Source organism: Salmo salar, chromosome ssa18, assembly GCF_905237065.1.
Source record: "Salmo salar chromosome ssa18, Ssal_v3.1, whole genome shotgun sequence".
In the NCBI taxonomy this organism is placed as follows: Eukaryota; Metazoa; Chordata; class Actinopteri; order Salmoniformes; family Salmonidae; genus Salmo; species Salmo salar.
This window is the reverse complement of record NC_059459.1, coordinates 9,357,840-9,383,722: the sequence shown is the minus strand read 5'-3', so window position 1 is coordinate 9,383,722 and position 25,883 is coordinate 9,357,840. Positions and strand designations below refer to the sequence as shown.

Genomic DNA, 25,883 nt, shown 5'->3' with positions numbered 1-25,883 from the left:
TTTTTTCTTTCTACCTTGTAGTTAATTGCACTCACCTGGTGTCCCAAGTCTGAATCAGTCCCTGATTAAAAGAATGAAAACCAGAGGTGTTTTGGCCCTCCAGGACCGGAATTGTAGCCTCGCAAAGCCGTCTTATCCTGCAAGCTTACATAAAACACCGCACGGATATCGTTTTACGTAAGCTTGCGGGGTCAGGTGGCTTTGAGGCTACTGGAAATGGGCAGCCCTGTTTTAAATGGTGGCCCTCTAGTGGTCAATGTGTTAAACTGAGCATCACAGTTTACTGTCCATTATCATGCCTTTGATTGCTGAGAAAATGTAACATTAATTTATACCTACATAAGGCACAATAAGACATGTCTGTTTATTTATATCTGTGTCCAAATGTGTTTCACTGATTTGTCCTAATTCTTTTAGATATTGCATTCAACAGATACCAAACTGAACTCTTTTCTAACTCCTCCTCTGACAGAAATGCTCCGTTGGAGGGTTACATCCAACAGTTCCTGTACACGTACCGCTATTTCTGTACCTCTCAAGAACTCCTTCAGTTCCTGATGGACAAATTCACCAGTGCAGCAGCAGGGTATGTAGGCTACTATGGCAGAAATGGAAACAGACATAAAACTAAATAGATTTTCATGCTCTTTGGATGGTGGCCTGTGTTTGCATAGAAATATAATTGGAATGTCCGTTCTAGTCATTCTATTTCTATGGTTTTGATTCTGTGGAATTAATGTCTGGTCTAATGTCTATGGTAAAATGCTAATTGAGTCAATATAATTGGTATTTGAAGAAAATAATAAAATGTATGTCCACTTGTAAAATAAAAATTAAGCCAAATTGGCAGTACTACTATAACTGTTTTCCATAGAGCCGCTGGAAAATGTGGCGAAACAGCATTTGCCCCAGTACTTTCAAAGCAGCGGCATCTACCGGGCCAGTAACTTCTCAGCACATTTCTGCTTCTTAGTTCAAAATGAACCTGCTCTGTCGCAATCCGCCATTGTAAACTATTGAAGACTACACGCAGAAAAGTCGTGCTATTTGTATTTGAGCAATATGATTGTCCGTTCATTCAAGAATCACTACGCTTTTGAACCTGTAGTGCCACCTCTGCTTCCATAACATTAGAATGAGGTCAAATAAGGAAATTGTAAACATGGGCCTGTTTAAACAAGGATCACATTTTTGCACAACTATAATTATGTTGGCATGAATGCTGCCTTTGAAAATGAGCTACATTCTATCACACTTTTCTTATTCATTTTACTTCATGAAAATTTGACAATGGTTTAACATTGATAACATAATTCAAAAACAGTAAGTTGCAATTGGGATAAGTACAACATTCTTCCAGCATGTTTATGAATTTGTTACCTGAGTGTATGAATCCAAAATGTAAGTCCTTTGTTGCAACAACTGATATTATCAAAGTTTGATTGAATAGGGCCATACAATTCAATTTGCCAGCTAGATCCAGCTTTTCCTTTCCATTGTTTCCTGCAATACTCTGATCATTACATCATCATTCAAATTAAATACAACGGTATTTGTATAGGATGTTTTACAAAAGGAAATTCATAACACATGAATTTCTGAAACCCACAGAAATCATTTGCTTTCCTAACAGTGTTGTCCATATTCTGCCTTTTTGTTCCCATCTCCTGAGAGAAGATCGCTCTGCCTTCATTTAATTTCTTCTATACATTTTTTTGTCCTGTTTTCTTTGTGGGCAAACAGTATATGCCTGTTCAGGGTTCTCTTGCGATGGATGCATTTCCCACAGTCACAAGATTTCTTTCCTGTGTGATACTTTACATGCATTTTCAGGTATTTTATTTAACCTTTATTTAACTAGACAAGTCAGTTAAGAACAAATTCTTATTTACAATGACAGCCTAGGAACAGTGGGTTAACTGCCTTGTTCAGGGGCAGAACGACAGATTTTACCTTGTCAGCTCAGGGATTCGCTCCAGCAACCTTTCGGTTACTGGCCCAACGCTCTAACCACTAGGCTATCTGCCGCCCCATTAGGTACTCCTTGCGAGTGAAGCTTTTCCCACAGTGACTGCATCTAAATGTTTTCTCCCCTTTGAGTCATATGTTTCGTTAGGTTTTCCATATACTTTTTTCTCTAAGTGAATCCTCAAGTGTGTCTTCAGCCTACCAATCTCAGGGAAGCATTTGCCACAGTCAAGTCAGCTGTGAGTTTGTTTTTAGACGTGGTGCTGGGTTTTCTCAATGGTGTTTTTGTACACAATGGAAGGTTGGGATCTAATGGTAGTTGATGTCAAGTCCTACTGGGTCGCTACTTACGGCTGAGCTGTAACTGGAGGCATTGTTTTTGATTATCTGAAGGGTCACAGGGAATGTGGAGACCCATTAGATGCGTCACAGTGTGAAAAGGTTTGAGATCCAATGGCTTAGTCACTCTCGATCATCCTGATCACATTCCCTTTTCACACAGGCAGGAGTGTAAAAACATCCCTTGAAGCTGCTCTTCCTGCTGAATGGTCCTGAGTTCCTCCAGTTTCTCCTTAATCTGTGTGGGCTCTGTGTCCTCCTGCACCAGACTGGGTCTCCACTCCTGCTCACAGTGCTGCTGCTCAGGGGTAACCCCGTTAGAGACAGCAAGAGAGAACCAGAGGGAGTCTATTCTACGTAGTTTTATCTCCGGTGTGATCTGCAACAGTCTTCACAGCTGGTCATTCTCCTCTTTAGATCGGGAAATCTACTCCTGGTACTCTGCTACCACTTTCTCTACTACTGCAAGAATCTCTATGGCAACCGCCGATAATAAATGCTCATTCAGAAACATGCTCAGAGACTGGATTTTAGCCATTTTGAGTGGACCCTTGAGTACTCGGTTCAATGGATCTTAAGTTCACACAAGGAATATTGAAAATCAAGACAAACCTGCCTCCAATTCTAGTTCTGTGTTTTCCTCTTCTTTTATGTTTTTCATCAGTTGTAAAGCCCAGAATGAACAACAGCAGCGCCAGCTGGATGGGGTTTCTGGGGTAGATAAGAACAAAAATGTGGATTGAGAAATGTTGCTCTAGAGCGGGTGTGTCTAACTTATTCCATGGAGTGCCTAGTGTCTGATTTAGTTTTTTAGTTTTTTCCTTTTTTGGGGGCTGATTTTTGGTTTTTCCTTTCAGTTAAGATCTAGACAACCAGGTGAGGAGAGTTACTTACTAATTAGTGACCTCAATTCATCAATCAAGTACAAGGGAGGAGCAAAAATCTTCAGCCAATCGGCCCTCCGTGGAATGAGTTTGACAGGTGCTCTAGAGGAAGTTGGGTTCTGGGCTGGGATAGATAGCTGGAGGGAGTTGCAGACTCATGTCTAGCACACAGAGGGAGAGAGTGAGTCAACAGACACGTTTTTTTTCACTACAGTAGAGTTGGTCTCAAAACATGAAATCTTGTCATGACAAATCCAAGCCCAGGCCTGAATCACTTCTCAGAATATCAGGTCTGACCCGGGCAGAAAATCAACTCTATTTTCAGGGGAATTCTGAAAAGTAGCTAGCCAGAATAAATTTGACTCTTTTGTAATAATGACAGCTTTTTTAACCCCCCCCCAAACCCACTGAGCTTAAAATACTTTAGGCTTGAATATAACTCATTTTCACCTTTTAAATACATTGAAGATAATCTGTGTAACTAGAATGTCCGGTCTAGATATTCTATTTCTGTGTGATCTTCACATTCCTTTTTCTACCAGAGGTGGTCCAGATGTGTCAGGGGACAGTGCTAAGGTGTACCACCGGAGTCTGGACGTGCTGCAAATCTGGCTGACTGACTACATAATGGTGGACTTCAGCCCCAAGTCCAGCCTGCTGATGACACTGGAAAACTTCCTCACCACTGAAGTAATTACAGAGCTGATCAATCATCAATGAATCACAAAAAAAGCTAAATCCAGTCACTCAAGAAATTAATAATTGGATTAATGTCTCAAATGGGCCGGCAGGAAGCCTAGCGGTTACGAGCATGGGGCCAGTAACCAAAAGATTGCTGGTTTGCTTGTCCGAGCCAACTAGGTGAAAAATCTGTCTGTGCCCTTGAGCAAGGCACTTCATCCTAATTGCTCTGGATAAGAGCATCTTCTAAATGATGTAAATGTCAACTATTTAGCTAAATCAGTAGCAGTGTTGTTGCTCTTGTCTATTTCTCAGTGTTTAGACATGTAATACTCTGAAGGAGGGTTTTTGTAATGATCTGGTTCTTATTTAGGTGTCTCCAGTAGACAGTAGAGGAGAGAGACTTTTGACCACTCTTCAGAGGTCTCCCAGGAAGAGGTGGAGCCAAGGCTGTGGGAGCCCAATCAGCATGCAGGAGGATGATGCACTGTCTGTCCATACCTCATGCAGAAATTCTGCTATTGAGTACTCTGGAAGGAAGGTCCATAAAATGATTATTATGAGTGTACTATTATGTTGTTGATGTTGTTTTTCTTGCCAGGAAAGAAAATGGTTGGTTCAAAGTACTGGAAGTTTGTCTGGCTCAAAAAGAATCCATTTACACTGATATGTATTTCAACTGATGGGGACCATCAGAGCTGCGTTGTATTCATTACATGAATAATATGTTGCATTAGGATCAAACATTGGCACCAAATGGAAGAAAAGAGACTGAATAAAGGAGGGACTACATGGACTTGTCCAATAAGAACCACAGTGTGTACCCTAATCAATACAGCGACGTGTATATACAGTGCCTTCTGAAAGTAGTCATACCCCTTAACTTATTCCACATTTTGTTGTTTTACAGTCTGAATTCAAAATGGATTACTTTTTTTTTCTCTCACCCATCTAGACAAAATACCCCCATAATGACCAAATGAAAACATGTTTTTAGAAATGTTTGCAAATGTATTGAAAATGAAATACAGAAATATCTAATTTACATAAGTATTTACATTTACATAAGTATTCAATACATGTTAGAATCATCTTTGGCAGCGATTACAGCTGTGAGTCTTTCTTGGTAAATCTCTAAGAGCTTTGCACACCTAGATTGTACAATATTTGCACATTGTTCTTTTTCAAATTATTTAAGCTCTGTGTTGTTGGCTGTTAATCATTGCTAGACAGCCATTTTCAAGTCTTGCCTTAGATTTTAAATCCGATTTAAGTCAAAACTGGAACTGGGCCACTCAGGAACATTCAGTTTCATCTTGGTAAGCAACTCCAATGTATATTTGGCCTTGTGTTTTAGATTATTGTCCTGCTGAAAGGTACATTTGTCGCCCAGTGTCTGTTGGAAAGCAGACTGAACCAGGTTTTCCTCTTGGATTTTGCCTGTGCGTAGCTCTATTCCATTTAATTTTATCCAGCAAAAAACTCCCTCTTCCTTGCCGATAACAAGCATACCCATAACATGATGCAGTCACCACCATGCTTAAAAATATGAAGAGTGGTACTCAGTGATGTGTTGTTGGATTTGCCCCAAATATAACACTTTGTATTCAGCACATAAAGTGCATTTCATTGCCCCATTTTTTTTTAAGTTTAACTTTAGTGCCTTATTGCAAAATGCATGTTTTGGAATATTTTTTATTTTGTACAGGTTTCCTTTTCGCTCTGTCATTTAGGTTAGTGTTGTGGAGTAACTACAATGTTTTTGATCGATCATCATTTTTCTCCTATCGCAGCCATTCAACTCTGTAACTGTTTTAAAGTCACCATTTGCCTAATGGTAAAATCCCTGAGCGGATTCCTTTCTCTCCGGCAACTGACTTAATAAGGATGCCTGTATCTTTGTAGTGACTGTCATGTATTGATACACCATCCAAAGTGTAATTAATAACTTGTCCATGCTCAAAGGGCTATCCAGTGTCGCTTTGGATTTTGTTACCCAATTGGTGCCCTTCTTTGTTTGTTGGTTGATTCTGTGTTTGATGTTCACTGCTCGACTGAGGGACCTTACAATTATCTGTATGTGTGGGGTACAGAGATGAGGTGGTCATTCAAAAGTCATGTTCAACACTATTATTGCACATGCAACTTATTATGTGACTTGTTAAACATATTTACTCCTGAACATAATTAGGCTTGCCATAACAAAGGGGTTGAATACTTATTGACTCAAGACATTTCAACTTTTCATTTATTAATTAGTAAACATTTCTAAAAACATAGTTCCACTTTGACATTATGGGGTATTGTGTGTAGGCCAGTGACAATAAATGTAATCCATTTTAAATTGAGGCTGTAACACAACAAAATGGGGGAAAAGTCGAGGGGTCTGAATAATTTCTGAAGGCACTGTATGTATTCAAAGCCAGAACCTTTCTAAGTTGATGTATCTCTGTAGAGCTTCCAGTGGAGGATATCCAGGGTGGTTGAGCCCCAGTCGACCCAGCCTAAAGACAAGGCCTACTCCATAGCAGCAGCCCTGCCCCGGCCCTACTACACTTCCCTTATGGATGACATCTCCAGTGCCTGCCTCAGAAGCGAGGAGAGACACCCCTTTAGTCAGAGTGAACACAGCGCCCAACACACGGCACAGCAACTCACTCTACTGCAGCAGGTACACACGAACGCACGCACACACTGACATGCACACATGCACAGCCCACCAAATCATCCTGCTGCAACAGATACGTAGACATACAATTTCTACCTCTCTCATGCATTCACACTCACCCACAAACATTGTCATTTATAAACACTAGGGGGAGACAAATCATTCCTTTACAAATTTAAAACAGATTCACAGACCTACAGTATATATTTACATTTGAGTCATTTAGCAGATAAACGTGTAAAATAAGCTTTTGGTTAGATTTTTTTTCTCCAAATGCAGGAAATGTTTCAAGGCTGTCACCCAATTCATTTCCTCAACTCTAAATCTCAAGGAGTCAGGGACAAAGCTGTTAGTGTCACCAAGTGAGTAAATATTCCCTGTGCTCCAAATATTTCAGTGGCTTTTCAGTCAAATTTGTTTGAAGTACCAAATGAGTATACCAGAATGCATAATCTGAACACATTATCACTTGCTAGATAATGAGCCATTCGTTCCAGTCAGCCATTGCGTCCCTGACAATTTCTGTGACATAAAATAAACCATTCATCTACAGCCCAGTCTCTTGTCTGACTGCCTGTCTTCTGCCACAGACATGCGTCACACTCTGTTCCTCCAGTAGAGGGCAGCAGTCTATTTGTTCATGAAGGGACTCCGCATGACAGCCACCTCCAACAGCTACTGAGATATGCTGACAGCATCTCCAATTGGGTCTCTGCAGAAATCGTCATCTGTGATTCGATAAAGGTGAGATCTACTAGTAATGAGGCTACAACTCTGTTGGACAGTAGGTGTGATCTCTATATCGATGTGCATCATTCATTCATTGAACACACACACACACACACATCATTTATTTTCATTCACAGTCAGTCATTGTCCATTGAATCTAATTACGTGAGAGCCATCAGATGCACTTATATGATGTATTCTTTGTTTTCTATAATGATTTGTGTGAATGCATGACCATCGGATCTCTCTTCTTTTCTTGCTGCAGATCCAAGCGGCTTTGCTCACCAAGTTTCTCCTAATTGCCAAACACTGCTATGAATCAAGAGACTTTGCCACGGCAATGCAGGTCCTTGGAGGCCTGGAGAATGTGATTGTCAGGCAATTACCGGTAGGTCTGCGTGCCTGCATTTGAAACGGCACTCTATTCCCTACATACTGTATTGCACTACTTTTGACCAGAGCCATTTCGGAATCACCATGAAAAAAACAAAACTCATTCTACACAGACAGGTGGAACGTTTGTAAAGTAACGTACCTCTTAGGCCCTTAATGAAGGGAAATGTCTATTTTACTCTGCTGTTATGGAAGCCAGAACATCAGAATTTATGTTGAAACAAGATGTAGGAGGAAGTAACGGCACCGAAAGTGTGTGCTTACCCCATGAAGTGCAACAGAAACGTCCAGTTTAATTGTGTAAGTGTAACAACTGAAATTGATGTATTCTTGTTGTTTCTCCATGTTCTAATAATATTCTACCTGTTCTAGTCAATGCTGAACTTTAAGGGAGTAAAGCTTCCGTAAGTGTGAGACAGATTTATTGGTTCTTGCTAAATGAAACACCTCTTCTCTTGCCGATAGGGTTGGAAACATCTGTCTACCAAGGTGTGTGAGGTCCTTGAGGATCTGCGAGCCGTGCAGGTGAGCCGTGTGTGTGTGTGTGTGTGTGTGCGTGTGCGTGTGCGTGTGCGTGCGTGTGCGTGCGTGCGTGCGTGCGTGCGTGCGCGCCCTCTGCTGTACCAGAGACGTGGTGCTTCAGGCAAATAAACCGAAAGAAAAACACCTTCAAGCAGCACATCTGTGTGTGAAATTCTGTGACATGCTCACAGCTGGCCAGCATTTTGTTATATTAATTTTTTTACTGATTTATTTAAACGATTGTTATATAGAAACTAATCTTCTGCTACCAGACATCACACCGTATTCTTATTTGAGAATGGCTGAAGGCTGGTGTAAAGTACTTAAGTAAAAATACTTTAAGTATTTATTTATGTTGTTTTGGGGGGTATTTTTACTATTTTTGACTACTTTTACTTCACTACATTCCTAAAGAAAATAATGTACTTTTTACTCCATACATTTTACCTGACACCCAAAAGCACTTTTTAAATTTTGACAGGAAAATAGTCCAATTCACGCACTTATAAAGAGAACATCCCTGGTCATCCTTACTGCCTCTGATCTGGCGGACTCATTAAACACACATGTTTGGTTTGTAAATTAATGTCTGAGTGTTGGAGTTTGCGCCTGGCTATCTGTAAATTAAAATTGGGCCATCTAAACTCAGCAAAAAAAGAAATGTCCCTTTTTCAGGACCCTGTCTTACAAAGATAATTCGTAAAAATCCAAATAACTTCACAGATCTTCATTGTAAAGGGTTTAAACACTGTTTCCCACGCTTGTTCAATGAACCATAAACAATTAATGAACATGCACCTGTGTAACGGTCGTTAAGACACTAACAGCTTACAGACGGTAGGCAGTTAAGATCACAGTTATGAAAACTTAGGACACTAACGAGGCCTTTCTACTGACTCTGAAAAACACCAAAAGAAAGATGCCCAGGGTCCCTGCTCATCTGTGTGAATGTGCCTTAGGCATGCTGCAAGGAGGCATGAGGACTGCAGATGTGGCCAGGGCAATAAATTGCAATGTCCGTACTGTGAGACGCCTAAGACAGCGCTACAGGGAGACAGGACGGACAGTTGATCGTCCTCGCAGTGGCAGACCACGTGTAACAACACCTGCACAGGATCGGTACATCCGAACATCACACCTAAGGGACATGTACAGGATGGCAACAACAACTGCCCGAGTTACACCAGGAACACACAATCCCTCCATCAGTGTTCAGACTGTCCCAATAGGCTGAGAGAGGCTGGACTGAGGCTTGTAGGCCTGTTGTAAGGCAGGTCCTCACCAGACATCACCGGCAACAGCGTCGCCTATGGGCACAAACCCACCATCGCTGGACCAGACAGAACTGGCAAAAAGGGCTCTTCACTGATGAGTCACAGTTTTGTCTCACCAGAGGTGATGGACGGATTTGCGTTTGTCGTCGAAGGAATGAGCGTTACACCTCTGTACTCTGGAGCGGGATCAATTTGGAGGTAGAGGGTCCGTCATGGTCTGGGGTGATGTGTCACAGCATGATCGGACTGAGCTTGTTGTCATTGCAGGCAATCTCAATGCTGTGCGTTACAGGGAAGACATCCTCCCTCATGTGGTTCCCTTCCTGCAGGCTCATCCTGACATGACCCTCCAGCATGACAATGCCACCAGCCATACTGCTCGTTTCGTGCGTGATTTCCTGCAAGACAGGAATGTCAGTGTTCTGCCATGGCCAGCGAAGAGCCCGGATCTCAATCCCATTGAGCATGTCTGGGACCTGTTGGATCGGAGGGTGAGGGCTAGGGCTAGGGCCATTCCCCAAAATAATATCCGGGATCTTGCAGGTGCCTTGGTGGAAGAGTGGGGTAACATCTCACAGAAAGAACTGGCAAATCTGGTGCAGTCCATGAGGAGGAGATGCACTGCAGTACTTAATGCAGCTGGTGGCCACACCAGATACTGACTGTTACTTTTGATTTTGACCCCCCCATTTATTCAGGGACACATTATTCCATTTCTGTTAGTCACATGTCTGTGGAACTTGTTCAGTTTATGTCTCAGTTGTTGAATCTTGTTATGTTCATACAAATATTTACACATGTTAAGTTTGCTACAATTAAACGCAGTTGACAGTGAGAGGAAGTTTATTTTTTTGCTGAGTATAGTTTGCATAATATAAGGGGTTAAAATCATTAAAACTTTTACTTTTGATACTTAAGTATATTTGAGCAATTCCATTGACTTTTGATATTTAAACCAAATAGTTTTAGACTTTTGCTCAAGTAGTATTTTACTGGGTGACTTTTACTTGAGTCATTTTCTATTAAGGTATCTTTACTTTTACTCAAGTATAACATTTTAGTACTTTTTCCACCACTGGCTATATATTTATTTTTATTTATATAACCTTTATTTAACTAGGCAAGTCAGTTACGAACAAATTCTTATCTACAATGACAGCCTACCCCGGCCAAACCCAGGCAATGCTGGGCCAATTGTGCGCCGTCCTATGGGACTCCCAATCACGGCCGGATGTGATTCAGCCTGGATTCAAACCAGGGACTGCAGAGACGCCTCTTGCACTGAGATGCAGCACCTTAGACCGCTGCGCACATAGAACCAAACTTGATGGAAAATATTCTCAAGTAACATACAGCACACGTGCCGACCTTGCAAAGAGGAGGGATTTTGCTCAACTTTATAGTTTATTTTTTCATGAAATCAATGTTATAAATCAATGGAAGAGTAAGACATCTGTTTGTGAATGCTCTTTCTCTCTCTCACTCACTCTATTTCCCTTTCTCCCCCTCCCTCTTTGTCAGGTCTTTCTGAAGAGTGATAACCTGTGTCTGATGGGAGGAGAGCATGTGAGGGGGAGACCCACCCTCCCTGCTGTCCACATCCTGGCCATGCACATTCAGCAGCTGGAGATAGGATCCTTCACTCTGACCAGTGGCGCCTACAAGTGGCCTAAACTCAGGTGAATGAACGTAATGCAATTTCTCAGGGCCGGTTTCCTGGACACAGATTAAGTCGTGGACTAAAAAGGATGTTTTAAGGAGAATCTGAATGGAGTATTTGAAAATGAGTTTAAATCAAGGACTAGGCTTATTTAGGGTCCGGGAAACCGGCTTCTGGGCCTGTATTCACAAACTGTCTCAGAGTAGGAGTGGTGATCTAGGATCAGTTTAGCCTTTTAGATCATAATGAATAAGATTATATGGACAGGGAAAATGTGATCCTAGATCAGCACTCCTACTCTGAGATGCTTTGTGAATACATGCCCAGGACTATGTTTAATCTGGGTCTAGAAAATCTTGTAGCCTACACAAGGCCTATACACTCAAAATACTTGCCTATAGCGTTTATTTGCATGCATCTACATTTGAGATTAATTTTGGTCACCTTTGCACTGACAGGGATATCAACCTGACGCTCATTGATAAACGGCATAAACTTGAGATTAACTTTCTCCCTCGATGTAACGAAGTGGGCCAAATTGCCATCAAACAAGTTTCCCTGTGTCCTTCTACCCACTCAAATATGGCGGCCAGATGCTGGGTTCACAGAAAGTCGCGGCGGACGATAATGACACAGCTGCTTATTCTGTGGCAGTCGTGTACGATTTGGGTTCCTCTACTAAAGCTAGCACACAGCCAGATGGTGTATCGGGGATGGGGTGTGATATTAGGAGATGTGGCACACCAGGTGCTCCGAGACGCATCGATGTTGACAGATGCTGTGGTCATAAGGGTCACGGTGAGAGGCAGCATCACAGCTGGTTATGATAGACCCTAGGTTCCCCGACTACTCTGGAAATCAGGTCACTTACTGTACTGTATATGGTGCAAGTGTTCAGTAAAGTGGTGGCAAACTATGTCTATGTTTCTGCCGCAGATGAACAATAGCAAACTCATTTTTCTCCTTTTCACTCTCTCTGTCTGTCTTGTTCTCCATCTCCATGGTGGCCCCAACTTTTACCGCTGCACTCTCTCTCTCTCCTGCTCTCTCCTTCCTTACTCTCCAGGACCATAGCCAAGGTGGTGAGTCAGGTGCATGCGTTCCAGGAGACGGTGTACTCCTTCACGCCTGACCTGGAGCTGCAGGCCTACATAAGACTAAGAATAGGCCACCTCAGCGGCTGTGACATCCCCCTGCTGGCTGCAGACAACGAGGCCAACTTCTACCACAACCCCACTGACCGACACACCCGCAGGATCCAGGACACACTGAAGAGGGTGAAGGCCACCTTCCAGTGACCCACATCCTTGCTGATCTAGGATCAATTTGGTCTATTAAGCCATAATGAATATGATTATATGGACAGAGAGGACCTATTCCTAGCACTGGTCAGACAACTACTCAACAGACTCCAAACCCTCCACACCCCACTGGGTTCCTTTAGTAGCAGGGGGTTGTCTGGGAAAACTTTTCATTTTTCTCTCTTTATTGGTAATAACTTTTTTTGTAAGAATCCAGCTCAACCCCCCACATTGCACCCAATAGCCTGACAACCCACAGCGCACATCCAACTCCTTGATTCTCTCCAAAGCGGACTACAATGTCATGTGAAACATTTAATTGATTTTTTTTAAATATTGGGATGAGGAGAGTAGAAAACAGTATGGGACTTATGAAAATCCTTCTGGTGGAGGCATATGGATGCTCGCGTTTCTCTTACACGAATTTCGATTGCTAGTGTCCGAGACAACATAATAGTGATAATGTGCAACAATGTTTCATAATGAGTTGACGTAATGTCTTTAATTCACTGAGTGTACTCCTGTATTATAGCTAAATTAGACATTTTGATGCGACCACAGATAGCTAATGACCATATTCATCCCTCTGGAGCACCATTCGAAATACATTGCCAATGGCTATTTGACATGATAATTACAGCATTTCAAGATACAAAGAAATGATCAAAATCATGATGTAGTATGCTATTACGACTAAAGGATTTCAAATACCTGAATAATTGCTATAGTTCCATACAATAAGTGTTTTTAAAACAAACATTAATGTTGCAATGTAACTACGGTGTAAATAGGCTACAAATTGTTGCATAGTCATACTTGCAAAAGTGAAATTAGATCAATTTTCTAAACATGTGATTTGCAAACTGATTGAAACAACTACAATAAATGTTTTAATAGATTGAGTTTGCTACACATTTTGAGCATGGTGTGCTACGTTCTTGTCCCTGGTTGATTAATGCTAAAACATCATGAAATTTTCTCCCTTTTCTTCAGTCCCAAAAATATATCAACATACATGCATGTGGAAAAAAAAAAAAATAAACATTGGCATAATCATACTACCATATTTAGCACATTGACATCTTGTTAAGTTAATTATCGTTTAAATGATGTATCTAATATGAGAATTAAGTGCTGTAGTTACAATTATTGTATGTCTCCTACCATTATTTCAAGCATCTAAAAACTCTAAAAACGCAAAGTAAGCTACCTTGTAATCTTTCATGTTTCAAAGTCTGATGTAAATGTGCTAAATATGTTAGTTTATGCCAAATGCCTATTTTTGGTGTTTTCCCACATATGTTCATATATTTTCTGACTGAAAGAAAAGTTCATGATTTTTATATAATTCATCAACCAGGGGACGAGAATGTAGCCCACCATGCTTAAAATGAGAAGCAAACTCAATCTATGAGAAGATGTATTGTATCCTACTTGTGTTTTTGTATGGATTTATAGCAAAACAACAAACAAACAAAAACTACCCGATCACTGAGGATCGGAGAGCATGCGACAGTGGCAGACTCATTGTATGTGTGTGTCGGGGTGTTAAAGTTGGGGGTCCAATTTGTCTCCGACTACTAAGGACGTTGCCACAGAGGCGAGGAAATATGCTCTGTATGGAAGCGACTTCCCCCGGCGGCGTCCGGTGAGGACCGGACAGCTTCCATTGTTATCTGACGGGATCAGGGCACCTCTTCAAAGCACACGAGATAAAGGGTCGTAATTGGGAGGCTGAGAAGCAATAGTCAGATCATCGATAAAGGAGACATTCAATATATCCTTATCTGCATTGTCATATCTAAGCGATAATGTTAGGGTTATTGTCCCGTAGCTGCTGGGGGTATTCCATCTGAAGAGACTGAAACACGTGAAGGGCTTCGCATACAGAGAGAAGGGACACCTGGCGACATTGGCCTGGTTGGATCATTTGGGTTGCCCAAATTTCTTCAACTTCCCATTTCTAGATGTTTTTGACATTCTTTCTGGAGAACATCTGGCTGGAATGCAATTTTGGATAGGCCTATTTGGGGATACTTTGCCTAGTTGTAAGCTATGCAAAACCACATGTACGGTAGCCATTGTAGGCGTTTTTCCGACTTCTTTACAGCTTGCTCTCCACTATTTACATTACAATCAAACCTAATTGTGTTGCTACTGTAATACCTTTGATCTGTAATGTTTAAACCGACTGCGCCAAATGCTGTCTGTTGGGCCAGTGGCGCCAGTGTTCACCGGGGTATCGAAGAGGTGTTAATGCTAAACCTTTAGAGCAGTATTTTACTTGCCTTTGCTTTACATTTGATTTTAGTATCATGGAAGGGGCTGATATTTAGAAAGGAATGATGTAAATGATCAGACTGCAGGCTGAGCAATGTTGGTGGTTATATTGCATATTGTGTAAAATCATTTAAATAATTTATTTCAGAGTGGTCAACTATAAAGGATTATAAAATAGCATTCCATTCCCATAAAATCCTAGAGGCCACAGTGATTGACTGAAATGTATGTGTACGATCTAGGACCGGAAGAAAACGTTTCAATCAGGTGGGGGCAGAGCTCCACCACTTTTGGTTTAGTTGAATAAAAGATATTGATGCAAAAGCGTTAAAGGGAGGGGCAAAGTGCTGTTTTTAGACCGATTAGCCTCATGATTTGTCAACTCGTGCACAAATTCTCTGTCAATCATTTTGGATTTAAAAGGTCTAGGTATCCTAGTCAGCCCAAGTTTAATCAATAATCACAATAGACTGTGAGTTATTAGGCCTACATAACGCAAACATGCACGAAGCAGTTATATTGTCCAATCCTGTTGCTGTCTCTGTGTAGGCTAGAGGAAACCCCCCCCTGTTAGTCTAGCTTTAAAATATAATGAATATGAACAAGTACAAGGTTGCTGCAGTTTGACAGAGTTTCATCCTCCCCAAGGCCAGGAGTTTTGCCAATACTTTTTTTTAACCATGTGACCTGATTAGAAAAACTCTGGTCCCATCATAGCCCATAAAAAAACTTTTTACAACTGATTAATCACGTAATACTGTAGAAGGTCTGGAGTTTTACCTGTTTAGGTTACCAGATCAGGATAAACTACTGGCCCCAGGAACAAAGATCACCCCAGCACTCTGGAACCTGTGGTGTCACCTCTGGGATCACAAGGTACAGATATAGACACAATTGTCTTCTCACTAACTTGTGTTGCAGCATGGTGTTACAAGTTTAGTCATATTGAGGTTATATTTTTATTAGGTCTAGGCCTATGGCAAATCCTGTTATCTTGATTAGATAGTGTTTTTAATTGGTCTGCTGATCTATTCGTTCTGGAATACAACTTAAACATCAAGTTCTTCTTTTTATTAAATACACACATTGTAGGCGTTTATGTGTCAACATATAATTCCTTTGAACTATGATGCAGAGGATGACTCTCCGCCTCTGTATGTGATGTTTCGGTATAGTTTCAGCTGAGGCAGACAAATGCATGAGCTAAACTGGTTCTCACAGACTTGGTGGCGCCAGGCTTTCACACAATCACAGGACATGTAAAGGCTTCAACAACGAGGCATTAGGCCCCAATCACTGGGAATCGATCAGGCGTTAACACGCCTTTGCAGATGCAAATTTTGAAGTGGGTCGGGACTTTATAGGGAGGGCCCTCAACAGGTCTTGTCACAACATTCTCTGACCCGCCATAGATAGTTTGCTGACCAACACAGAGCTCCTAGAAGCAAACATGGTCAAGGTCTTCTCTGTAGACTGGCTCGCACAGAGCAACCACAACACCAACCCGAAAGGATCTGTGGATATTATGCCAACCTACTTCAGATCCCATGTTCCTTGCGTGGTCCAGCCTCGACCGCCAACATTTTTTAACAAGGTCTACCTCCAAACAAAACCAAAGACCACAAGGATTGAACTCAGGGATTCCACTGAAGAACCCCAAAATCTAGAATCCAGGTTGAGCTCACCTCTGCATCCAACAACATGCTCTTCCCCAAGTCGTAAGTACAATTTACTATACGATACAATAATAATAGTAAAAAAACATATTTTACATGATTAACGATGGCGTTTTATTGAAGTGTATTCACTGACATGCTATCACAGTTTCAGAAAACGGGTACACCTCAGGGTATGACAGTGAGGCTGCCTCCTCGGAATGTCCCTCTGTGGAAGAGGGAGAGAGAGACGGAGGCCAACGACGCGTGCGTACTAGGTTCACACCGGAGCAGATAGAAAAGCTGGAGAAGATTTTCAACAAACACAAATATCCAGATGCTGGAGAAAGAGTCAAAACGGCACTGAAGTTGAACCTCTCTGAAACTCAGGTCAGGAACTAAACTAAATGTAAACTACCTACTGGACACAGACGTCTATTCCACGTTGGTTCAAACAACGTTGACTCAACCCGTTTGTGCCCAGTGGGTATGCACATTTTTGTCATTAGGCCTATACAACGTGTACTTATATTTCATTCGATTACATTAGTGTTAATTTGGTTCTAATCCATTTTCATGTTATGTTTCAGGTGAGAACTTGGTTTCAGAACAGGAGGATGAAACTGAAAAGGGAGCTCCTAGACTTGCGCGCAGAGTACCCAGTTCAGTCTCAGATGATGTTCCAGCCCATGCGACCATTTCAGTACCACAGCTTCGGTGACCAGCAACTCTCCCCCGCTGCAAACCACGTGATATACCAGCCCATGGTGGAACAGATGGTTTCTCATCAACACCCTTACGCACATTTCTATTAAGGACATTAAGCTACAGACTGAACTTTCCACAAAATCAGTGAATTTTTTTATATTTCTTATAAAGATGTACAGATGTTAAAAGTATATTTATCATTCAATAAAGTCTATCTTATATCACAACTTTACTTTTCTACATTCGTATGCAATGTCAACATTTCCAACTTTGCCAGCGACAATAGTTGCTGTCAAGGGCCATATGGACAGATCAAATAAATGATGTTAAACGTAGGATGATCTCATTAGTTTGATTACATTGATTATGGGTACCATGAATAGATCACATTGATCTATCGTTCAAGACTAGAGGCTCCAGGGTTATGAAACGCAGTGTGGTTGGGGTTGATTGGTTGGAGTTGAAACGCAGTGTGGTTGGGGATCAGTTGATTGGTTCTTGGGCCAGAGTTGTCAATCTGGTAGCTTCCCTGATCAAATCAAAGCAAACTTATTTGTCACATGCGCCGAACACAACAAGTGTAGACCTTACCGTGAAATATTTACTTACACTAACCAACAATGATATCTGTATGTTTTGTATTTATTAAGGATCCCCATTAACTCCGTCTTGTCAGGTATAGCCTCCTACTTGCCCATCTGAGAATTAAATTATTTAGGCATTTCAATTATTAAAAAGTATGACTTCATTATAGGCCTTTATCAGATTAGTGTAGACGCTGTTGAAGAGAACTGTAGGCCAAAACTGCCAAGGCAGCAGCTACTCTCCCTGATGTTGGCCCATGACTACCTGGTAACAAATCGTAGGCCTACAAAACAAATTATATATTGGCCTTTGCATATAGCGTGGTAACCGTGATTAATTTATTTACGAATCAATGAAAATCTGACAGAACAGCTACATTTTAGGCTGTATTATCTACGTCACTTCCCTCTCTTGTCCGCCACAGCAGTGGCCCACATACTGTGCTTTCATATGCGCGTCAACTAATTATGTTTGTCTCTAATGCGGCACTTCAAAGGTTAGCTAACGGGGAGATCATGGTCAACAATTAGTCCTAATTGAGCCTGTCATTGATGAGTTTACACTTACCACATGAGTCCTAGGGACTGGCTCCAGAGAGTCTGGGGTTTTGTGTGCTAAATAGTCCGATCTCAGGTTTGAAGTTGAGCCAGAGGTAACACTGGGATTATGTGATACGATTGCTGAGACCCTATGTCTTGAAGTAGGAAATAGATAGGACAACTTTGTCTATATAAATACATGTGAAAACCAGTCATTGTCCAGTTGGCCATAAACGAATCAATTGAAGCGTGATCATTTAAAGGTGGTAGACTAAATCACAAAACCACCCATACAGACAGATACTGACAGATACGATATAGAGGGTAACTACTGTAGGCTATATTATGCAATGAAATCAAATCAAAGTTTATTGGTCGCGTACATAGATTTGCAGATGTTATCACAGGTGAAGCGAAACGCTTGTGTTTCTAGCTCCGACAGTGCAGTAATTACGAAGAAGTACAGTGATGTTGTTGTGCTGAATGAAATATAGGAACTGCATTGAGACCTGCTGTGGAACTTGTTTGCTTGAGATTCACTATTCGCCAGGGGCCTAAAGCAAATGCCTTTTCAAATTCACAAGTAAACAGAGATCAAATGTGGCTCTCTCATTTTCCGTTTAGGCATGCTGACAGCAATCACACCCACTGTGTCAGACATACAATTGGTCCTCATCAGCAATCAGCTTCATGTTGGTGAGCAGACAGCTGGGCGCTTCTGTCTACGTCTGGAACAATGGTCTCACAAATGATAGTTACAGTAGCCTGGCCCCATAGAATATCAGCGCAATAGAGCATTTTACGTATAGAAAAAGGCCGTATGCCATCATACATTTTGGGGTAATCTTTGCATTGCGTGGATATATAGGGCCTATACATTTCCCCGTTAGATTATTGTAGGCGATCAATAAATCACGCCAATGCTAATGACAGATCAAAAAACATGTATTTACTTTTCCAAATTAAATAATGTAATATAATCAAAGCAGTGGACTACAATTGTGTTTAACCCTGTCTACTCTAATCTCATAATGGCCTATAATAAAGTCATACTCTTTAGTAATTGACATGCCTAAATAATTTCATTCTGAGATGGGCAACTAGGAGGCTATGCCTGACAAGACGGAGTTTCATAGCCTACTCAGACATAGTGGCGCCGGGACACATCAACGAGGCCACTGAACTTGTGAAAAAACACAATTGCAACATCTATTAATTTCCATTACACCGACCATCACGGTTTTTATCGTTCGGTTGAGAGTCCTTTGCATATGCAAATACAGTGGGGTGTCTCCTATATAGAGCGAGGACCCGAGGCTCGAGGCCTCACAACAGACCACCAGATCGCACCAACAAGAGGGCACACCATGGCGAACTTCTCAGTAGAATGGTTATCTCAAAGTTTTTACAACACTTCAACGGACCAAGTGGACATCGAAGAAGACACAATATATGACAGGACAAGGTCTCGCATGCCTTGTGTAGTTGTTCCTCAAGCTCCATCAACGTATAATCAAGTTGCAGTTGAGCCGAAAGGACCTACTGAAGTGATACTTCATGTCGACATGAACGAGCTTGCTACTAAAGACGACTACACTCCATCATCTCCAAACAGTACGTGTATAATTTCCCCCCTCAAAACAATCGATTTGAGCATTTGATGTTGGAGTGTGTTACATATAAGCCTACTTTTGATTTCTGGATGAATGACTGACAATATTTTGTTTGTTTACCTTTCCAGATAGCTGTGGCTACACGACGGGCTCTGAGAGCGAGATGGGGGACGATAGCGAGGGCGAGTATGCACTACACCGCAGGATGAGAACCAAGTTCACCTCTGATCAGATCTGCAGACTAGAACGAACCTTCAACAAACACAAATACCTCGGTACAACTCAGAGGAGAAAGATTGCTGAGAAAATGAAGCTCTCTGAAACTCAGGTAAGGGCACAAGCAATAGCCTAAGCTACGACATGTCTTCACGACTTGGATTTATGATTTGATCAAGAACACCATTACAACGTTAGCATTCACTAATGTATCATATGTTATGATTTCCTTTCAGGTGAAAACATGGTTTCAAAACAGAAGGATGAAGCTGAAACGCGAGGTCCAAGACCTGCGACCAGAATTCTTTTCTCCTCCAGCATCTCTGCTGCCACCACTGGTCTACGCCGCTCGGTCATTTCAGCACCAAGCGCTTGGTGGACAGCTCCCCACCTTCGCCCAGAGAACACAAGCGCTCTGCCCGCATCACATTCAGAGAGTCCCCTTGCAACAGATGATTCATGGAAAACCAATTCACCCCATGATGTTGGCGCCCTGTTACTACTGATTGGACAGCAATCCTAAAGACTGATTCTTATAGTATAACTTCTGTTTTAATAGTGAACTTCTGTTTAATTATTTGACTCGCAACTGGTTGATTCCAATTGGGGAATTTGTATCTAGAATCTAGATCTGTCTTCATCGTTGTCCTTTTTGAGGCTATTATAGACATTTTAATTACTTGCAAAGTACTACGTTTTATTTATATACAGATAAATATATGTAAACATTTGGATATTACGTTTTTCACAAATAAAATGTATAATTGTTACCAGCTTCTTGCTTTTTACCTTTTGCTTGTTTTTGCCATTATGCATGTACTATTCCATAATAGTTTCGGTTCAGTCCTTGGAATAATTGTCTTTTAACCAAACAGATACTCTACAATCAGAGGCGTATTTCATTCACATATACGTTCACTAATCTTCCAGGCACTGGGCAGCAGGTAGCCTAGTGGTTAAAGCGTTAGACTAGTAACCGAAAGGTTGCAAGATCAAATCACTGAGCTGGCAAGGTAAACATCTGTCGTTCATGCTCCTGAACAAAGCAGTTAACAAACTGTTCCCAGGCGTCATTGAAAATAAGAATTTGGTCTTCACTGACTTGCAAAGGTAAAAAATAAATCAACGCAAATTCTAGGCCAAATAAAACCATGACGTCATAAATAGGTCTATAGCTATGAGACGTGTTATTGACACGGTAAGTTTGCATGGGTTGTGTATGAAAGAACACAATGGCTTGGTGTTTAAACACCTGTCATAAGGTCACGCAACAAGCGGTATAATTCCAGAAAATGTATGGCAATAACTTTGGTGCTGATTTTGGTATCGTCCATTGCTTCTATAGGTTTAGCAAATATTGAAGGGGGATAGCAGGTGTCAGTGGTGCGTTTCTTCAACCCTCCCTTTACATTAGGAACATACATACTACATCATTATCACAATTATCCAAATTGATTAGATAAGACTTATCTAGGATTAGGGTTTATATCAGTAGGCAGTATAGGCCACTGCCATCTGTCTGCAGCAACATGTAGTGGCATACAGATAGATACGTCTGTATGCAGATAGATACGTGTCCGTATGCCGGCTGCTGTAGACAAATATTTCCGATGGCGTCCGGTGGTATGGTGTGTGGCTCCGAGCCTTGACTGCACTCTGCTAGCAGGAGATTTATATCTTCAAAGAGGTTGAAAGAGACATCAAAGAAGAGGTAACTACAAGATCATTGAGCTCTATTGTCTCTCAATCGAAGGATTCGCACTTCCTCGAGAGGCGCGAGGTAACGGCGCCCTAAAGTCTGCTAGAGGTGTATGTTACCTAAGTCATTAGTTGATGCCAGCTAAATCGGTGGCTGATTGAGTCATTCCGAATTTCCGCCATAAACAATTCTGGAGTCATTCAAGGGTCCATCCCATTTACCAATGGGAAATATATGTTGAAAGTAGTCTATTTATGCCACCTCTAATCGGATGATATGCTCACTCTATCTCAACCAGTTCTGAGTGAAGTTGGTTCTAAAAAACAGAACGTCTGACACAACATTCAGGGCTTGCAGTACATCTGAGGTCAAATATGCCCAGATATTATCGAGGATTGGTATGAAATGAGCATGCACTCACTACAGTATAGAAATGTATGTACTCACTAACTGCAAGTCTCTCTGGATAAGAGCATCTGCTAGATGACTCAAGTGTAAATGTAAAAAAATGTAGCCAGTCCTGCAAAATCACAGCTCTGGTATTGAGTTCTTGACTGTGTACTCTATGAAACAAAGACATTTAGAGTTTCACGTTTCCAAACAATAGGCCTAAATTCTAATTTTTACATAATCTATGGCTTAGGCAAAATCTAAGGGATACTGACACCTATTGCTGTTGGCATTGGTCTATTGAATACAAGACTGGTATTGGGCTCTGCAAAAAAAAATCCTCAGGAATCGTTTTGCTTCTTGCATTAATTTTGGTAAGGCACAGATAACAACCAATGGTTAAATATGTTGTTGTTTTTCCCGCTTGTCTGTAGACTGAGAGGCACTGTTTTTGCAAGACCAAAATGGTGATCTGCATATGAGTGTGGTGTTGGGGGCCTAAAGGAACTCAGGGAAAACTGTTTGGCTACTGGAAGTAACTTTGATTGACATTCATTCTCAGCCATGAAATATTATGGTATTGTCTAAGCTAAATGGAAAGGATAGTGTAGGCCTAATTTTGTATTTTTATTTTTTAAAGTCACTGTATTTTTAATACAACAATAGATACCTTTTAAATTCATCATTCCAAACAGTCGATTTCAGAGTGGATAAACTACTGTCAATATCGAAGGCCAGCTAAATCTGAATCAGTCCATCTGAGTTTCTTTGATCTGAGGGTGGGTATTGGGTAGGAAGGGATTGTCTTTGGGTTGAACTAGATCGTTTCCAGGTGTTGAGGAGACCTGGAAGAAAAATATTTTATTGAACTTATTTTGTAAGTGCTACTCATCCATTTACTGTATACATGAGTTGTATCAGGCACAATATCTGATTGATTGTTTACTAAAATTGTGTCAAGAACACAGTTTGTTGTAATGAAATAAATCACAGTACGAAGTAAATCAAAGCTACTACAAACTGAGCAACAGACATACATTATTTATATACATTTTCTGTCATTGGTTGACTAAACATTATTCTGGGAATACCCAGTAGGAGGTTAACGTTTATTACAGTATTTCAAAAATAACCTGCAGTTTACTTTACGGTTAATGTTAATATTTCACCATTGTGACAAACTAGCATGTCTAGTAATGTAAGAATGTGGTAAATGCCCTGCTAAGAGCTGACTGCTCTGTGGCTGAATGGCTACAGACAGAGTGGAGCCGACAGGACTGAGGAGGGTGGGAGTAGTAGTCCCAATGGCCGTTTTCTGCATAATGAGCACTCATGTTATTCTCCCATCACTCACTCTTCCATTTTATCCTTGGCTACATATGCTCTGATACAGGAGACATTATTCAAGAAGTACACGCATCTATTGCAACTGAATTCTCCGAATTAAAGGCAAGATTCTTAGAACCGTTGTTAGAAAGCAGCATAGTTTTAAGAGCATTGCGTCATTTTGGAAAAGCACGGAGATTCCTGTTTTTTGGAAAATTTATATGATAAGATCAGAAACACACTATTTCAAACCTTTGTCTTTACCATAACCACTTTATATTCTTCTTTACATCTCATAGGATTGAGGAAAAACGACTGTTTAATTATTAAAGTGTAACCTTTCCATAACTAAGCTAATGGGGGACTTTACTGGGATCTAAATCATCTTTTTCAATGCCCTTGACCTTAAAAAGATTGCCATTCCTCGAAATCTTATTAATTTGTGAATGTTCTGTTAAAATCGTCATAAGGTCGTTTCTGCGTGGTATAAATACAAGGTGGTATGGTGTTATTTGAACTATGTCAAAGAATAACTCAAATGTAAATCTTTTTAAGATTTGATTATCTGATTACTAACTATTCGTGGTTATCCAATTGAAGGGATACATTTGTCCAATAATAGAAAATAAGACACAAACATTTTAAGATCAATAATTGGTTCTTCAGCCCAACATTGTTTTTTTTATAGACTTTGTTACTGAACAACACCAGACAATTCCACTCACTAGGTGGACAACACATCAATATAGAAAGTCTGCAATAAAACAACAACTTTGACATCTACGAAATATACTATGGTATTATCATCAAAAATACAAAGTAAAGGAGATGACAATAGAATATTTCAGGACATTGTAAAACACAGTTTCTCATTGCGAGGTATGGTATAGTCTCTCCACTGCGTTCAGTGTGTCTTGTTGTGGTCTTGTTTTCTGGAGTCCTCTGGTTCAGGTCCAAGATGGGGGAACAGGGAGAACTTAGGGCTGTGCTGGTTGACCAGGGGTAGTCCGGTCGGTGAAATACCTCTGCAGCCCCATTTTCCCATGCCCTATGCCTCTTTAAAGCTAGATCTCAAAGAGGTATATGCATAGGAAAAAGGAACAGCGAGTACAGATACCCCTCTCGAATCGGCCGCTGTGTGGACCTAGAAGGGAGAGAGACAGACAACCTCACAGAATTAACACTTTGGATATTAAAACTTATGCAATGTCATTAAAATAACATAAAAAAACCAAGTGATTCATATTTGATCATGTAAAGGCAACTTTACAAAAGTAACTTATACTTTAGAATACGTTGAAAGTAATTTTCAGGACTTCAATCAGTGAATAAGAAAATAACTGCAATTAACACGTTCTTAATAATAATTTGCTTAACAGCAAATGTGAAAAACCTAAAATAGACTTTATACTCTGCCTGAGCCTGTAGGATAAAGTTTTAGTTCTATATTATTATCAGGTGAAAACCATCCAAAAGAAGCTGACTTACCCTGTACAGCTCCAGAGCTTTCTCCCCAAAGCAAACACCTTCTCATGGGCATTTATTCCTCCCCAGAGACCTTGAAGATGTTTGAGAAAGACAGAGTAGCTGTTTTCTGAGCTCCGTCAGCACTTAGCCCACCTCCTTGGTTTCAGGCCATGGCATAACATGCACCTTCAGGGGCCAGAGCAACCCTCTAAAAAAATAGGTACATTACATAAAGTAACCAGCAACAAGCACGACAAAGCCTCAGTGTCTCAGCTAAGGCTGATTGGCTGTCATTGCTCGCCATGGTAGTGGAGGATAAACTTGCTACATCATCTGCTATCTTCCTCACAGACGTCAACAGCACAGCGAGGAAGGAGGGAGAGGGTTAGGACACCTCGTTCCTACCGGCTGAAACGTTTCTTATCGGTTCAGGGTCTCTTTCTCTCCCCCTCCCAGGAGAGGCCCCGTGCTTTAGTACTCCTCAAGGTCTTCGGACAAGGACTCTCAGGATGTGCTGAGGTGAGACATTCACACACAAGTGTGTGTGCACGCACCAACGTAGCACACCCATGCACACGCACAAATGCACACACATTCATACAGTACACACACATGCATTGCACACGCACTGATGTGCTCTCTCTCTTTAACACCCTCACGCACACGCACACACACACACATGCACGCACGCACGCACGCACGCACACACACACACACACTGTAGCAGTGGGAGCGTTCTGGTATGTCAAGGCCAGAGGCCAGCACAAACCCTCTCACCAGACCGAAATGAAACTGTGTGAATCTGCACTCCTCTTCTGGTTTTGCACTAAGGGGTGGTCATGTATCATAGAAGTTGTTATCGGACGTCCTGTCATACATGACCATATCCTTATATAACCATATCCTTACATGACCATATCCTCACATGACCATATCCTCACATGACCATATCCTCACATGACCCTATCCTTACATGACCCTATCCT

General features: G+C 41.2%; 3 protein-coding genes and 1 long non-coding RNA gene across 6 annotated transcripts in view; 3 read left to right on the top strand and 1 right to left on the bottom strand.

Annotated features, from left to right (window-relative positions):
* LOC106576784 (kinase non-catalytic C-lobe domain-containing protein 1) overlaps positions 1–14,199 on the top strand; it is a 63,659-nt gene extending 49,460 nt beyond the window's left edge. For both annotated transcript variants that reach the window (XM_014154182.2, XM_014154181.2), the window contains 10 exons: positions 473–586; positions 3,734–3,881; positions 4,246–4,413; positions 6,328–6,543; positions 6,820–6,902; positions 7,131–7,284; positions 7,535–7,657; positions 8,128–8,187; positions 10,980–11,137; positions 12,185–14,199. In XM_014154182.2, the coding sequence (XP_014009657.1) occupies positions 473–586; positions 3,734–3,881; positions 4,246–4,413; positions 6,328–6,543; positions 6,820–6,902; positions 7,131–7,284; positions 7,535–7,657; positions 8,128–8,187; positions 10,980–11,137; positions 12,185–12,416 (1,456 nt within the window). In that variant the 3' untranslated portion in view covers positions 12,417–14,199. The remainder of the gene's footprint in view (positions 1–472; positions 587–3,733; positions 3,882–4,245; positions 4,414–6,327; positions 6,544–6,819; positions 6,903–7,130; positions 7,285–7,534; positions 7,658–8,127; positions 8,188–10,979; positions 11,138–12,184) is intronic.
* Positions 14,200–14,469: 270 nt separating this feature from the next.
* On the top strand, positions 14,470–17,289 carry LOC106576785 (homeobox protein vent1). The gene is made up of 3 exons (XM_014154186.2): positions 14,470–16,417; positions 16,524–16,744; positions 16,945–17,289. Exons 1-3 carry the CDS (start codon positions 16,150–16,152, stop codon positions 17,167–17,169), a joined length of 714 nt encoding a protein of 237 aa, XP_014009661.1. The 5' UTR covers positions 14,470–16,149; the 3' UTR covers positions 17,170–17,289.
* A 2,062-nt stretch (positions 17,290–19,351) lies between these two features.
* vent (ventral expressed homeobox) lies at positions 19,352–20,705 on the top strand. 2 transcript variants are annotated; one of them, XM_014154448.2, is made up of 3 exons: positions 19,352–19,800; positions 19,928–20,127; positions 20,252–20,705. In XM_014154448.2, the coding sequence occupies exons 1-3, from the start codon at positions 19,458–19,460 to the stop codon at positions 20,519–20,521; spliced, it is 813 nt and encodes a 270-aa protein (XP_014009923.2). In that variant the 5' UTR covers positions 19,352–19,457; the 3' UTR covers positions 20,522–20,705. The 2 variants fall into 2 exon arrangements, with proteins under 2 accessions (XP_014009923.2, XP_045556509.1); XM_045700553.1 differs by having other exon boundaries at positions 19,353–20,127.
* Positions 20,706–24,069: 3,364 nt separating this feature from the next.
* On the bottom strand, positions 24,070–25,400 carry LOC106576919 (uncharacterized). Its single transcript, XR_001322033.2, has 2 exons — positions 24,919–25,400; positions 24,070–24,574 (listed from the first exon to the last, which is right to left on the bottom strand). It is a non-coding gene; the product is annotated as an uncharacterized lncRNA (long non-coding RNA).
* Positions 25,401–25,883: the final 483 nt, after the last annotated feature.

What these genes read in the sequence shown, in the direction of transcription:
- LOC106576785 (XM_014154186.2), top strand. Translation starts at nt 16,150, where the DNA reads ATGGTCAAGGTCTTCTCTGTAGACTGGCTCGCACAGAGCAACCACAAC. An exon ending in AACATGCTCTTCCCCAAGTC is followed by an intron (nt 16,418 to 16,523) that starts GTAAGTACAATT and finishes ATGCTATCACAG; the next exon opens with TTTCAGAAAACGGGTACACC. An exon ending in TGAACCTCTCTGAAACTCAG is followed by an intron (nt 16,745 to 16,944) that starts GTCAGGAACTAA and finishes GTTATGTTTCAG; the next exon opens with GTGAGAACTTGGTTTCAGAA.
- vent (XM_014154448.2), top strand. Translation starts at nt 19,458, where the DNA reads ATGCAAATACAGTGGGGTGTCTCCTATATAGAGCGAGGACCCGAGGCT. An exon ending in CACTCCATCATCTCCAAACA is followed by an intron (nt 19,801 to 19,927) that starts GTACGTGTATAA and finishes TTACCTTTCCAG; the next exon opens with ATAGCTGTGGCTACACGACG. An exon ending in TGAAGCTCTCTGAAACTCAG is followed by an intron (nt 20,128 to 20,251) that starts GTAAGGGCACAA and finishes ATTTCCTTTCAG; the next exon opens with GTGAAAACATGGTTTCAAAA.